This window comes from Vombatus ursinus, unplaced genomic scaffold (genome assembly GCF_900497805.2).
Source record: "Vombatus ursinus unplaced genomic scaffold, bare-nosed wombat genome assembly UNPS02014785.1, whole genome shotgun sequence".
Classification (NCBI taxonomy): Eukaryota; Metazoa; Chordata; class Mammalia; order Diprotodontia; family Vombatidae; genus Vombatus; species Vombatus ursinus.
In genome coordinates, this window is record NW_020954563.1 from 15,628,996 (window position 1) to 15,643,289 (window position 14,294).

Below are 14,294 nucleotides of genomic sequence, written 5' to 3' on the forward strand. Positions count from 1 at the left end.
TTAGCCATGTTGTAGGGGAAGAAAGGCAAGAAAAATAAAGAAAGTGGAAGGAAATATGCTTCCCTTTGCACTTACGAGTTCATCAGTTCTCCTTCTGGAAGTGGATAGCATTTTTCTCATGAGTCCTTTGGAACTGTGAAGGATCATTGTACTGATTAGAGTAGCTAAGTCTTTCACAGGTGGTTATCATTATAATATTGCAGTTAGTATGTATGATATTCTCATGGTTCTGTTTACTTCACTCTGCATCAGTTCACACAAGTCTCAGATTTTTCTGAAACTATCCCTTTCATTATTTCTCATAGCACAGTAGTATTCCATCATAATCATATGATTATGTTCAGCCATTCCCCAATCGATTGGCATTCCCTCATTTTCCAATTCTTTGAGACCACATACACACACACACACACACACACACACACACACACACAAACTGCTATGAATATTTTGTACATATGGATACTCAGTCTTTAAAAAAATAACTTGTTAGTTGATTGATGGATTGGTTATATAATCTAAGGTCTAAAGTTACAATGGGCAAGAGAAAATAGAGAGTATTGCACTGGAAATAAAGGACTTAAACCTACCTTGAAGGGCATTTAAAAACTTCATTCACAACCAGGCTTAGATTCACATGCTTTCAGCGTCATTCACAGCCTTTCCCTTCACACCCTCTTCCAATCTTTTGTACCTTCCCAAACAAGCAAATACCCCCAACCATAAGGCCAAAGAAGATAAGACCTGGCCTTCCTTGGTGGTTCCTGGGGAAGTAGCACCTAAATCCAGACATCCTGCTCTCACCTCTTCTTCAGTCTTCAAGCAAACCCACTCTCTAGGTTTGGCTTCTAGAAAATCAATCAATAAATACTTATTAAACACTTACTATATTCCAGGCATTGTGCTAAGCTCTGGGAAACAAAAAGAAGCAAAAGACAGTACCTACCCTCAAGGAGTTTACAATCTAATAGGGGAGGCAACATGTAAACAAATACATGCAAAGCAAGATATATATAGGAAATAATTAACAGAGGGAAGGTGTTGGAATTACGAGAGGTTGGGGAAGACTTCCTTTAGAAGGTAGGATTTTAGTTGGGATTGAAAAGAAGCCAGTCAGGGCAGCAGTTGGAGCAGAGGAGGGAGAGTGTTTCAGGCATGGAGAATAGACAGAAAATGGCCAGAGAGGTGGAGTATCTCGTTTGTGGAGCAGCCAGGAGGGCAGTGTCACTAGATCAGAGTATATATCAGGGAGTAAGGTCTAAGAAGACTGGAAAGATAAGAAGGGTTTAGGTTATGAAGGGTTTTAAACACCTAACAGAGCATTTTGTATTTATTTGATCCTGGAGGCAATAGGACACCACTGGAGTTTACTGAATAGGGGGTGACATGATTTGACATGCACTTTAGGAAAATCACTTTAGTGACTCAATGGAGAATGGTTTGGAGTAGGGAGAGACTTGAGGCAGGCTGACCCACCAGCAGGCTAGTGTAGTAATCCAGATGTGAGGTGATGGCGGCTTCTACTAAAGTGGTGGCTACGTCAGAGGGGAGGTGGGGGTGTATGCAAGAGATGTTGCAAAGATGAAATCAATACGCCTTGGTAACAGATTGGATATGGGGGGTGGGGTGTGAGAGATAGTGAGGAATCCAAGATAACTCATAGGTTGTGAGCCTGAGAGACTGGGAGGATGGTGTTGCCCTCTACAGTAATAGATACGGTAGAAGATGAAAAAGGTGGGGGTTTTTTTTGGTGGAGGGCGGGGTTAATGAGTTCTGTTTCAGACATATTGAGTTTAAGATGTCTACTGGACATCCATTCTGAGATATCTGAAAGGAAATTGGAGATACAGGATTGGAGGTCAGCAGAGAGAACACTGTGTTCTCATAGAGAACATGTAGCCCAACCATCTGAGGTTTGTGCAAAGGATAACAGGAGAGTAGTAGTGATCTCAAAAAGTAGCCCCTCGGGGGCAGCTAGGTGGCGTAGTGGATGCAGCTCAGGCATTGGAGTCAGGAGGATCTGAGTTCAAATCCAGCCTCAGACACAAAACACTTACTGGCTGTGTGACCTTGGGCAAATCACTTAACCCCATGGCCTAATCAAAAAAAAAAAAAAAAAAGTAGCCCCTCGGTCTCATTCACTACACCCTTACCAGGAACTAAACTCATGTTGGCAGAGACGTAAAAGGGATGTTGTCTAAAAATGGAAAGCTTTATGTTACAGCAAGGCGACTAGGAAAGGGGTCTGCAGGGGCCCTATATTCTTCCTGATTACTCTCTCTTGCTATTAGAGACAGAGGTGGCCTCAGAACTAGAAATGGATCTAATGTGGGGCTGGTTTGTATCAATGGTCGTTGCCCTTGGTTGGTTTCCTGGCCATTTCTGAGGAGCCCTTTAACCTCTCCTGCCACCTAGGAAAACACTTGGAGCAGTGAGGTCACCACTGAGGAGACACAAGATGAGAGCTAGGGGAAGAGACATTCATACATTAGGGTGGCATTGGGCCAACCACAAGGGACTGAAGTTCTCTAGGTACCAGACCTACACAAAATCTCTTATTCTTTTTTTTGTTTGTTTGTTTTTTATGCACAGATATTCGACTCTGTGATAACTTTTTCTTTTTTTAAGTTAAAATTTTTCTTTTTCTCAAATAATAAAAATCTATTTCACTCCTCACCCCTACTGGAAACAGAACAAAACAAAACAAAACCTTTGTAAAAAATATACATAGTCAACAAATTCCCACATTAGTCGTGACCAAAAAATATGTCTTAATCCACACTCTGTTACCTATCACCTCTCTCTCAAAAGGTGGGGAGCATATTTCATCCTAAGTCCTCTATAATCACGGTAGGTCATTGCACTGATCAGAATTCTTAAGTCTTTTAAAGTTGTTTATCTTCATAATATGCTGCTATTGTATGTGTTCTGATTCTAACCACTTAACTCTATATCAGTTCATACAAATACTCCCAGGTTTCTCCAAAGCCATTATTTCCATCATTTTGAAGAGGTTTGGGGTAAAGGTTAGGGGTGCTGAGACCCCGAGAATGCCAAGGCAGAATAGTCTGTAATGAATTCACACACTCAAGCCTTCTTTCAGTTAAGAGACAGCTTATTCTAATGCCAGTAGAAGTACACAAAGTCCCTTTGGGGAACTTGCACCCTAATAGGGGTGAATCTAAAGCTTATATAGAAAAGGGGCATGGAAAAGGAATGCCAGGGATGTTAATTAGGTAATCTAAGTGTCCAAGTGTCTTTGGGAGCAATGGATGGGAAAGTGTAGGGGAGTATACCAGACATTGAGGGACACGTCAGAGGCATGGCCTTGGGAATCTGGTGGGAGGGAGAGTACTTGGGCCAGCCAGGGATAAAAATCCTTGGGCCAGGCTCCCCTCTGTCTGTTCTGATAAGAGAATGTGTTCTGCAACAACAGAAAAGTTTCTCATGGGATAGAGGCCTACTGAGAAATTGGGAGGCTTCCAGAGACATGATCTTAGGGCTGGGGCCCAAGCACCCCATCAATTTCTTATAGCACAATAGTATTCCATTACATTTGTAGGTCATATTTTGCTCAACCATCCCTTAATTGATTGGTATGCTGTTTGTTTCCAGTTCATTTGCCTCATAAAAAGAGCTGCTAAAAATATTTTTGTTCATATCCACTGATCTTTTTGGGGTAAGGCCTATAGTGGAATCACATAGTTCAGTAACTTTGAGAACATAGTTCCAAATCCACTCTGTGAAAACTTCCCTACAAGGGCAAGGAGGGTCAGGGAATAAACACTTATATAGCACTTGCTGCTTGTCAGGCACTGTCCTAAGCACTTTACAAAAATTATATCATTTGAGCCTCAGTACAACCCTGCAAGGCTGGTGTTATTATCTCTATTTTACAGTTGAGGAAACTGAGGCAGACACTACCCAGCTGCACAGGTAGTGATCAGATTCCGCAGCAGCAAGGAACCTATTCATTCTGATTATATCATTGTTAGTTTTCCTGGTTCTGGGCAGGGGTAGATTTGGTGGTTAAGCCATACGTGGTTCTGACCTATGGTACATTGTTAAGAGTAATGGCCCTTAGCCCTTGATCCTTTTTGCCCTGGGGCTGCAGACAATTGACAGCTATAAGATTCTGAGCTGCTAGGTGGCGCAATGGATAGAGCATTGGTCCCAGAGTCAGGAAGACCTGAGTTCACATCCTGCCTTAGTCATTTACTAGCTGTGTGACCCTGGGCAAATCATTTAAACTCTCTCTGCCTCAATATCCTCAACTGTAAAATAGGCGAAAAAAAATAGTATTTACCATCTAGAGTTATTGTGAGGGTCAAATTAAATAATATTTGTAAAATACTTAGCGCATAGTAGGCACTTAATGTCTCCTTCCTTCCTTTTTTCCTTCCTTCCTTCTTTTTTCCTTCTTTCTAGGGGTCCCTAAGCTTGGGGGGACCTTTATAAAGCCCATGAAGTACCAGAGAGGAAAGCCTGTTTTGGGGGCTCCCATGGGGCAGCCCCAGGTAGGGGAAGCCCCTCTACCTTTTCCCTAATCCCAGGAGTTAGCCTTAGATTAACTCAAAAGAGTGTCTGAGGCTATTTCATCTGTAAAATGAGGGGATTGGACTAGCTAAGGTCCCTTACAATTATAAAATCATCATATTGTGATATATGTGTTTGTGTGTGTGCAAATCTTTCCTAGGAAGCCAATGGTCCTTCAGACAGCTATGCTGCTGTAGCCCAGGCAGACAGGCTAAGTCAGGAACCAGAGAGCATCAGAAAATGGAGAGAGGAGCAGAAGAAACGGCTGCAAGAGCTGGGTGAGAGTAGGGGGGAACCACAGGGAGCCTGACAGCTCTGTCTGTCTCTGGCAGGAGCGCTGAGGCCCTTGGAGGGGATGGGGTGCCTGGATATACTGGGTGGCTCTTCTATGCCAGGCCCATTGACCTGTGCTGGGAAATTGGGGGAGGGCAAGAAATGTGGGGAGGAGGTATTAGGAGAGGGAAGACAGGCTTTAGGAGGTACTCTTCAGCTGCTCCCTGCACTTAATCCCCTGTTTGGACCCCAGATGCAGCTTCTAAGGTGACTGAGCAAGAGTGGCGGGAGAAGGCAAAGAGGGACCTGGAAGAATGGAATGTGCGACAGAATGAGCAGGTGGAGAAAAACAAAATCAGCAACAGGTATGAGGCATGAGAGGCATTTGGGGAGGGGGCTTAGGGGAACAGGGAATGTTTGGGAGGAGGAGGATTTGGGAAAGGGCAAGAGTATATGGGGGAAGGGATAGGTGGGCAGGGAGGTATCTCAAAGTTGGTAGAAAAAGAGGGGTTGGGGGAGCAGGAAGTATTTGAGGAATCTGGGTAGGAGGGTGCAGGAGTAGCTGGGAGGGCAAGGGGTATTGGGAGGATTGAGGTGGGAGAGTAAGCAGTATTTAAGAGAGTGAGGGCAAGAGAGAAAAGAGTATTCAAGAGTAATGTGGGAGGGTGTGAGTGGGAGTGCAGAATATATTTGGGAAGAAGGGGATTTCTGGGAGGACAAAAGGTATTTGGGAAGGCAGAGAGAGACCAACTGACTTAAGAGGTGGCTTTCTGTCCTAATCAGAATAGCCTCCCTGGCCCTTCACCACAACTCAACCATATTATAATGGTCTTATTTCTCTCACAGCTCTTCCCAGACATTCAACTGCATACCCTTTCCCTGCCCCGCAGGAAGCTGGGAGAGGGCCACTGCTTACTGCTAGAAACGGAAAAAAAAAGTTTCTAAGAAGTTAGTGTGGTAGTGTGATGATCTCTGCAGGCCAAAGGCCCTGCCCTGTTGCAAAGCTGGAGACAGCCCAGGACCCTACTAGACCAAGCTGCCCCTGTGGGGAGCTCAGTCAGGCACATTGTTTTGTGCTCTCTTCTTCCATACCTATGCTTTGAAAAGCCCTCGCCCTTCCTTTCTTCTTTCCTTCCTCCCTATTGAGGGCTATGAGTAGCCCTGCTGCCTTCCCAAATGGGTCTGGTGCTTCTAACATCTCTTGGGCATTAGTGCACTAATGTTGTCTTTCTTTCTCTTTAACCTTTTTGTCTGCCTCTCTTTCTTCTGCCATCCTGGCTTCTTTTGCCTAACCTTTCCCCTCAAGGATCGCTGACAAAGCATTCTACCAGCAACCAGATGCGGACATCATAGGTTACGTGTACGTGTCTCCTTTGCTTACCAGTCCCAAGAGAAGCTTGGGGTGGAGAGCAGTGTGTTGGGTGAGGCTATCAATGAATGATCCCCTGACCACAGCTGGCTGATGGTTCCCTGTGCCCCAGAGCCTGGGAGGCCAGAGAAGCATGGCTGGGCTTGGTGGATTTGGTTGGGAACAGCATGGAAAACTATAATTCTATTCACAGCTGATGAAATCTAAGAATAATCAGGATAGAAATTCTGCCAGTGATTTCATTGTTATAAGTAACTGCTGGAGGAGGAAACTTCCTCTAAAAATTTGTTGTTGTTGTTCAGTTGGGATTTTCTTGGCAAAGATGCTAGAGTGGTGTGCTATTTCCTTCTCCAGCTCATTTTACAGAAGAGGAAACTGAGGCAAATAGGGTTAAGTGACTTGCCTAGGGTTACACAGCTAGTAAGTGTCATATTTGAACTTAGGTCCTCCTGACTCCAGGCCTGGGGTTCTATCCACTTCACCATGTAGCTGCCCAAACAATTCAGAATGGCATCTCCTATGCAACATACAATCATAGCTGCCTAGAGCACTGAAAGGTTAAGTAACCTGCCAAAGGTCACACAGTCAGTATTAATCAAGAAGTGGAAGTTAAACCCAGGTCTTCCTGGCTGTGGGGTCAGTGCTTTGTCCACCACACCACATTGCCTCTATGATAACGATGCTGCTGATGCTGATGGTAATGATGACAAATATTGATAATAGTTTCCATTTTTATAGTACTCTAAGGTTTACACAGTGCTTTCAGCTTTCCTTATAATGGCCCTTGAGGCAAACTGAAGTTCCATGACCTTAAGGGGACCCTAGGGTAGAGGGGAGAGGGCTCTTTGGCACAGGAAGATAATCATGAAAGTCAAAGTGCAGCCCAATGGGAAACCGTGCATGATACTCTTGCTTGGATCTAGAGGGGGAGAAAGCAAACTCAGGAGAGGCTCAACTGGTAGGGGAGGGACTGGGGTAGAGTACCACAAGGCTCTTCTTGGCTCTGTTCTGTTCAATATTTTTATCAATGACCTGGACAAAGGCATGGATGGAATGCTTAACAAATCTGCAAATGACATAAAACTTGAAAGGAGAGCTAATAGTCAATAATCAGTCAATAAACATTTATTAAATGTCTTTATGTGCCATCAGGCAGGCACTATTAAGTGCTGGGACAGAAAGGCAGGCAAAAAACAGTACCTGTTCTCAAGGAGCTAACAGTCTAATGGGGGAGACACCAGGAAAACAACTATGTACAGAAAAACAATATACATGATACCTAGGAAGTAATCGACACGGGGGAGGCACTAGCATGAAGGCTTCTTGTAGAATGTAGGATTCTAGGTGGGACTTGAAGGATGCCAGGGAAACCAGGAGGTGGAGATGAGGAGGGAGAATGTTCCAGACCCAGGAGATAGCTGGTGAAAATGCCTTGAGATGGAGTTTCTTGTTCAAGGAACAGCAAGGAGGCCAGTGTCACTGGACAGCAGAGTCCATGTGTGGGGTTGTGAGGTGTGAGAAGGCTGGAAAGGTGAGAGGGCTGTAAAAGTCAAACAGGGAGTTTTATATTTGTTCCTGGAGGTGATAGGGACCCATTGGAGCTTGATGAGTTGGTGGAATGAAGAGAGGTGGCGGGTGGACATGATCAGACCTGGGCTTTTGGAAGGTCACTTTGACTTGGCTATGTGGAGGATGGATCGGAACAGGCAGACTAGCCAGTGAGCTATTCCAATTGTCCAAGTGTGAGGTGATGAGGGATCAGTTTGTGGCAGTATCAGAGGAGTATGGAAGAGATATTCCGAAGGTAGAAATCAATAGATGTTGTCAAAAAATTAGATATGGGGGATGACAAAGCGTAAGAGTGCAAGATAACACCCAGGTTTCTAGCTTAGGTGACTGGATGTCAGTACCATCAATGCTAATAGGAAAGTTAGGAAGTGGGGAAAGTTTGGGGTGGGAGGGAAAATAATGAATTCCATTTTGGACATATTGAGTTTAAGATGTCTATAGGACATTCAGTTCAAGGTGTCCATTAGGCAGTTGGAGATGTGAGACTGGAGATCATCAGAGAGGTTAGGACCAGATAAGTAGATTTGGGAATCAAGGAATATAGATAGTGTTTAGAATGAGGTAGATATGCTAGTCCCACTGTCCACTTCAATAAATCACAACTAGAGTATTATATCCAGTTCTAAGTATTTCATTTTAGGGAGAATATTGATAAGTTGGAGCACATTGAATGGGAAGGGCAGAGTACTAGGATGATGAGAAGATTGGAGAACAAGACATATAAGAATTGGTTGAAGAAATTGGAGAAGAGGAGAACATTATCACCACCTTCAAAAATCTGGAGGGCTATTATATGGCTGTTATGTAGATAATTGTTCTACTTGGTCTTGGGACAGAAGTAGGAGCAGGGTAGAAGCTGTAGGGAGGAAGATGTTGGCTGGCTGGGAGGAAAAAATTCCTCTAACAAGTAGAGCTGTCTAAAAGTGGAATGAACTGCCTGATGTTCCCCATCCCTGGTGGTCTTCAAGAAGAGGATAGATGACCACTTAAAAGGCATGGTAAAAAGGAGGTTCTTTTTCAGGTACATATTGGATTCATTGCCTTTTGAGGCCCTTTCTAGTTGTGAAATCCAAGGTTATATGAAACGAGTAATAAGGGATTTGGGACCAGAAAGCCTTCTCTCAGCTTAAGAAAGGAGAGCACCATCAGATGGGAAGGATGTGATAGACTGACTGGAATAGATAATAGGCTTCAGCTAAGTAAAGAAAAATGCTTTTCAGGGTTTAGGGAAAATTTCTTGACAAGGAAAGCCAATCTCTGGATTTGTCTTCCCTTTAGGAGAGGTAGTCTCAATCTTTGCCAATGGGATAAATGGTCATGCTTTCCAGAACCATGCTTACTTCATCTCCCAGATCAAGAACATACTTTGTCTTATAGAGTGCTTTATAATTTCCAGAGGATGTTCACAAACTTCAGGTCCTAGCTAATGGTCCTGTGAGGGAGATAAGGCAAGGAGAATTTTCATCATTTTACAAATAGGAAAAGCATGACACATAGAAATGACTTGCCCAGGCTCACAAAGCTGGTCAGGACCATAATCTAAATTTTTTCAGCTCCCAGTTCTGACCTGGAAGGGTCACAGGATCACACATGCACACACACACATACACACACACACACACACACACACACATAAAATAATGAGGATCTGAGATATGGCTTGGATCTAATATAAAGGGCAGTCTGTCAACAATAGAACAGGGACTCCAGAAAGCACAGCGGACATAGTAGGCAAGGGACACCAGATAGAAACACCAGAAGGATGGATTTGCCCTGGATGGGTATTAGGGAGCTAGGAGGGCTGGTCAGGGGAAAGACCTTTGGCCTAGATAGATTGTAATTCACAGGGATTCTTTATAGCAAGAAGGCTCCCAAATGCCAAAATGGGAACGATCTTATAGGGCATCTGCTCCAGCCCTCACCAGAATCATGTATCCATTGCCTATACTACTGTCCTATTAAGTGGTCATTTAGCCTAACTGGATGGCATCCAGTAATGAAGGATCTATTCCTTCCTGCAACAGCTCATTCCATTTCTGGATTGCAAGTTTTAGGCTAGAAATATCAGTTGAAAAGAGAAGTTGACTTTGCTCATCTGGGAATAGGGCCAGATACCAACGTCAGTACGCACAACAACATTGAGTCAGAGGCTCTGGGTTTGAATACTGGGCTCTTTCATTTACTGCTATGTGACCACAGAAATATCCTTTCCCTTTTATGGACCCCAGTTTCCTTGTATAGGAAACGAGAGAGTTGAAATAGATGGTGTATGAGGTCCTTTTCAGCTCTAACATTTGTTGATTTCGTGATCCTATGGCTGTCAGCTAAGATGATTTTACATATTCTTGGGCAAGTAGTGAGTGATACCTGTGTCTTTCCTTCCTGCAGAGCATCAGAAGAGGCCTTCCTGAAGGAGTCTAAGGAAGAGGCACCTGGCACAGAGTGGGAGAAGGTGGCCCAGCTGTGTGACTTCAACCCCAAGAGCAGCAGGCAGTGCAAGGATGTATCCCGCATGCGTTCTATGCTCATCTCCCTGAAACAAACCCCACTGTCCCGCTAGGCACCCATCAAGGGTTACCAAAGAGCAGAGGGTGAGAAGGCTGAGGCAGAGGCCTAAGAAGAAGAGAGGAGGGAAGGAAAAGCAGCTTTGTTTGCTCTGAAAGTCACTCCTCCAATAGCCACAGCACAAAATGTTTAGTCAGTTCCCCCTCACCTTTTGGGGCAAAGGGAGCCCCCTCCCTGGCCTCTTCCTTCCTTCTCAAACTCACCCCCTTAAGTGTCACATCTACCATTGGTTTGCCACGTCATGACCATCGAGTCCCACAGGTCTTTTATTTTTCTTGGCTTAAAGGTTGTGTTGTTAACTCTTTTTACACTTATTTATTATCATTCTTGTATCTTTGGAAGCTACAATCTATGTCAGGATGCCTTTGTATTAGGTCCCATTCTACTATCTGTAGGACCTTTGCAAAGTCCTTTCCTTTTTCTAGGCTTCAGTTTACTTGTCTGTAAGACGAGGGGGTTTCACTAGATGACCTCAAGGTCATTTCTTGCTTTAAATCATATTAGTCTTGCCCAGCTCCATGACCTTCAAGGACAGTAGAATCCAAGAGCACATGCCAGCTAAAATCTGTGGGACCCCAAAATAGAGCCTTCTCCAGCCCTTACAGGTATCCCCAGATAGTGTCTCCAGTTTTCCTTCGAGTATCTCAATGGTCAGAGGCCATTCCAATAGGAAATGCTCGATCATGTCTGAAGTTAACTCTTGCAGACTCATCTTGTAAAAATGGAGAAGTAATCAGCCAAGGTGGGGTGAGGAATCAATCAATCCATCAATCAATCAACCAACAAGCATATATTAATTATCTACTGTGCACACACACACTGTTGGGTACTAGGGAAACAAATACCTTACCCTCAAAGAACTTATATTCCTTTAGAGGGATAAGACATGTTCACAGATAAACAAATACAGGTTGTAGACAAAATAAATGCAAAATTACTTTGAGGTTGGGTAGAAAGTGAAGTAGAAGAAATGGAAGTGGGGAGAATTCAAGGGAGTGAAGGACTAGAAGAGACAAGAACAGTATGCTCTGGTGGTGGTTTCCTCTGGAGCTTAGCTGAAAACAAAGGGTGGTCCTAGTCCCATAAAAAATTTTGAGCAATTACAGGTCCTACCAACCTGACTCCCAGCTGGGCCCAACTACCAACCAAGACTCCCCGAAAGGTCATGATTTAGAAGAAAGACTAAAATTTCTTTGGATAAGAGGTAGCTACAATGATCAATGCTGGATATTCACTAGATATCAATTTACACATACCACTGTCCCCACTCCCTATTACACTGTCCATCCCTTAAGCCCTTTCCCTTATGAGGAGCCAGGAAAAGCATCCTTTTTTTTTTTTTTTTTTTCCCTTCTGACAGCCTAGACTATATTTGAGTCAAGGTATCTATTCTGGGCTTGATATTTTCTGTTCATTTACTAGCTAAGACCATTTCCATTGGCCAGTCCCTGGCTGGGTGATACCAGTTTCCTCAATAATTGGTATCCTTGCCTTTTCCCTGGCCATAATCCCAGCCTTCTTGGTTAAGAGCCCAGGTCTCTAGCCTGAGCAGAACCTCAGCCTCTACCTTGGTCATAGCTCTACTCCTCTGCTTGGTTAACCAATCAACCACCAGGCATTTATTATGCATCTGTGTGAACCAGGCACTGTGCTAGGTGCTGGAGACACAAAGACAGCCCATGCCCTCAAAGAGCTTATATCCTACCAGGGCAACAGCATGTTCACCCACACGCAAATACAGGATATACACAAAATTAATACAAAGTCATTATGGAGCACTAACAACTGGAAGAAGCAGGAAAATCCTTGGTGAAGGAGGCACTTGAGTGGAGCCTTGAAGAGTGCCAGAGGTTCCGAGCAGAGGAAGTAAAGAGGGAGAGAATTCTCCTCATGGGGTACAGTCTGTGCAAAGGCTCAGGGGTGGGAAATAGAAGGTCCTTACCAGCAGACCAGTTTGGCTGGAATGGAGATTATTTGAGGAGAGGTAATATGTAATCAACCTCAATTCATTTCATCACACATTTTAAAAAGCAGCTGCTGTATGCAAAACTCTGTGGTTCAAGCTGGGAGAGATTTGAAGGACGTGTGGACTTGACAGTTTAGAAGGTAGACAGAACACTTATGTAGACAGCAAGAATCCATGACATCTAACATGTCATGCAAAGTCATTAGCCAGGAGCTCAGGGACAGCTTCCTGAAGAGGCCAGCATAAAATTTAGTACTTTTACAAAATCAAGTTTCTACATGGTTGCTTTCTCAGCTAAGCAGATAAAAGGTGAGCTGCAGGTATAGGAGACAGCCATAGTGCTCAACAATCTCTCATTCACACTTCCTCAGAGACCATGGTGGATATCATTTACTTTTTTCTAAACTTTAAGAAGCTTTCTTTGACCATCCAGAAACCTTGATTTCCAGACTTTGAGGATCAATGCCAGGCAGATCACCCTCAGATATAAGCTGATACATGACTGAGCTTTGAAGGCTGGACTGCATTTGAAGAGTCATCTTTAGTGGCAGCCCTTTCCGTCCAAGTATGACCTTTAGCGTTTTGATAATTTTCTAGTGCTCAAAGGTTTCTCTCATACATTTCTAGATGGCCACATCCTTGCTAGATGAAATGTCATCTACCATGATGAACTTCTTAGGGAATTGGTACAAATGGCCATTGGCAGCTGTCAGAAAATTCTGAAGAAAACTCATTCAGGCCCTAGCTTCCATCTATGCCTGCCTTCTGCTACCCTGATATAAATAAGCAGCTGCTGGGTCAGAATGGGTAGAAACACATCATAGAGAAAGGCAATTTCAATGAGTAATATCATTGTCTGGCTTTTGTCTCTGTGCGCCTATTTCAAATCTATTAAAAATAAATTGAAGCCAAAGGAAAAAAAAAATATTTCCCCAGACAGAACAAGATCAATCAATCGATATTAAGGGCCTACTATGTGCCAGGCATTGTGCTAAGAGCTGGGGATACAAAAAGAGGCAAAAAGTAGTCCCTGCCCTCAAGAAGCCTGCAGTCTAACAACATGCAAACACATATATACAAACAAGCTATATACTGGATAAATAGGAAATAATTAACAGAGAGAAGCCACTAAAATTAAGAGGGGTTGGGAAAGACTCCCTGTTAAAGATGAGATTTTAGTCGAGACTTAAAGCCAGAGAAATATGCAGAACTGAGGAGGGACAGGAAGGGGGACAACCAGAGACAATGCCCAGAGCTAAGAGATGGATCGTCTTGTTTGTGGTTCAGTCAGGAGGCCAGGTAATTTTCCTATGTTTATCTACACTGAGTACTTGGCTGTGGCTGTCCTTCCACCCAACTCTGATCTCCCTGGTGCTCAGCAGACTGACAGATATGAAGACTAGGTAAGCTGAGTTACAAAATGGCCAGGTATTACAAAGGCTTAGAGGTGAGGGCTTAAGCCAAACTCAGGTTAGAGGTCAGATGATAATCATGCATATTTATAGAACACTTTGATTTATTCCTTCTACATTTACTGAGTACATATCACATGCAGAATTTTACATACAGGGTTAGTGTTATAGTTTGGGTTACTCACGTTCTGGCACCTTGTAGACTCTAGTTAAGAAGACAGAACCAACAACTGTAATACACAGCATGTAATACACATGTGACAAGTGCAGTCAGAAAGGTACCAAGTGCTATATAAGGACCCTAGGAAGTCACTCCCCTGACAAGACTCAGAAGACTTGAGGTGGCATTTGATTTGTGCTTTATGTTTACAAAGCACTCTACATATATTATCTCATTTGATTCTCACAATAATCTCATGAGGTAGGCAGTTTAAGTGTTATTGCTTTCATTTTATAGGTGAGCAAACTGAGGCCCAGAAAAGGGAAGTGAATGCTCAAGGTCACACAGCTCCTAAGTAGCAGAGCTGCAACTTGAGAACCCAGGTCTTGAGAAAAGTGCTTTATAAGCTGCAAGGTCATATATAAATGTGAGTTAGTATTATTA

At 43.6% G+C, this 14,294-nt stretch overlaps 1 protein-coding gene across 1 annotated transcript in view; it reads left to right on the plus strand.

Moving 5' to 3' along the window:
* The window catches only part of CLTB (clathrin light chain B), a 40,111-nt gene extending 29,495 nt beyond the window's left edge, over window positions 1-10,616 (plus strand). The window contains exons 3-5 of the mRNA XM_027867219.1: window positions 4,697-4,814; window positions 5,063-5,174; window positions 10,136-10,616. Of these exons, the coding sequence (XP_027723020.1) occupies window positions 4,697-4,814; window positions 5,063-5,174; window positions 10,136-10,307 (402 nt within the window). The 3' untranslated portion in view covers window positions 10,308-10,616. The remainder of the gene's footprint in view (window positions 1-4,696; window positions 4,815-5,062; window positions 5,175-10,135) is intronic.
* The last annotated feature ends 3,678 nt before the right edge of the window (window positions 10,617-14,294 follow it).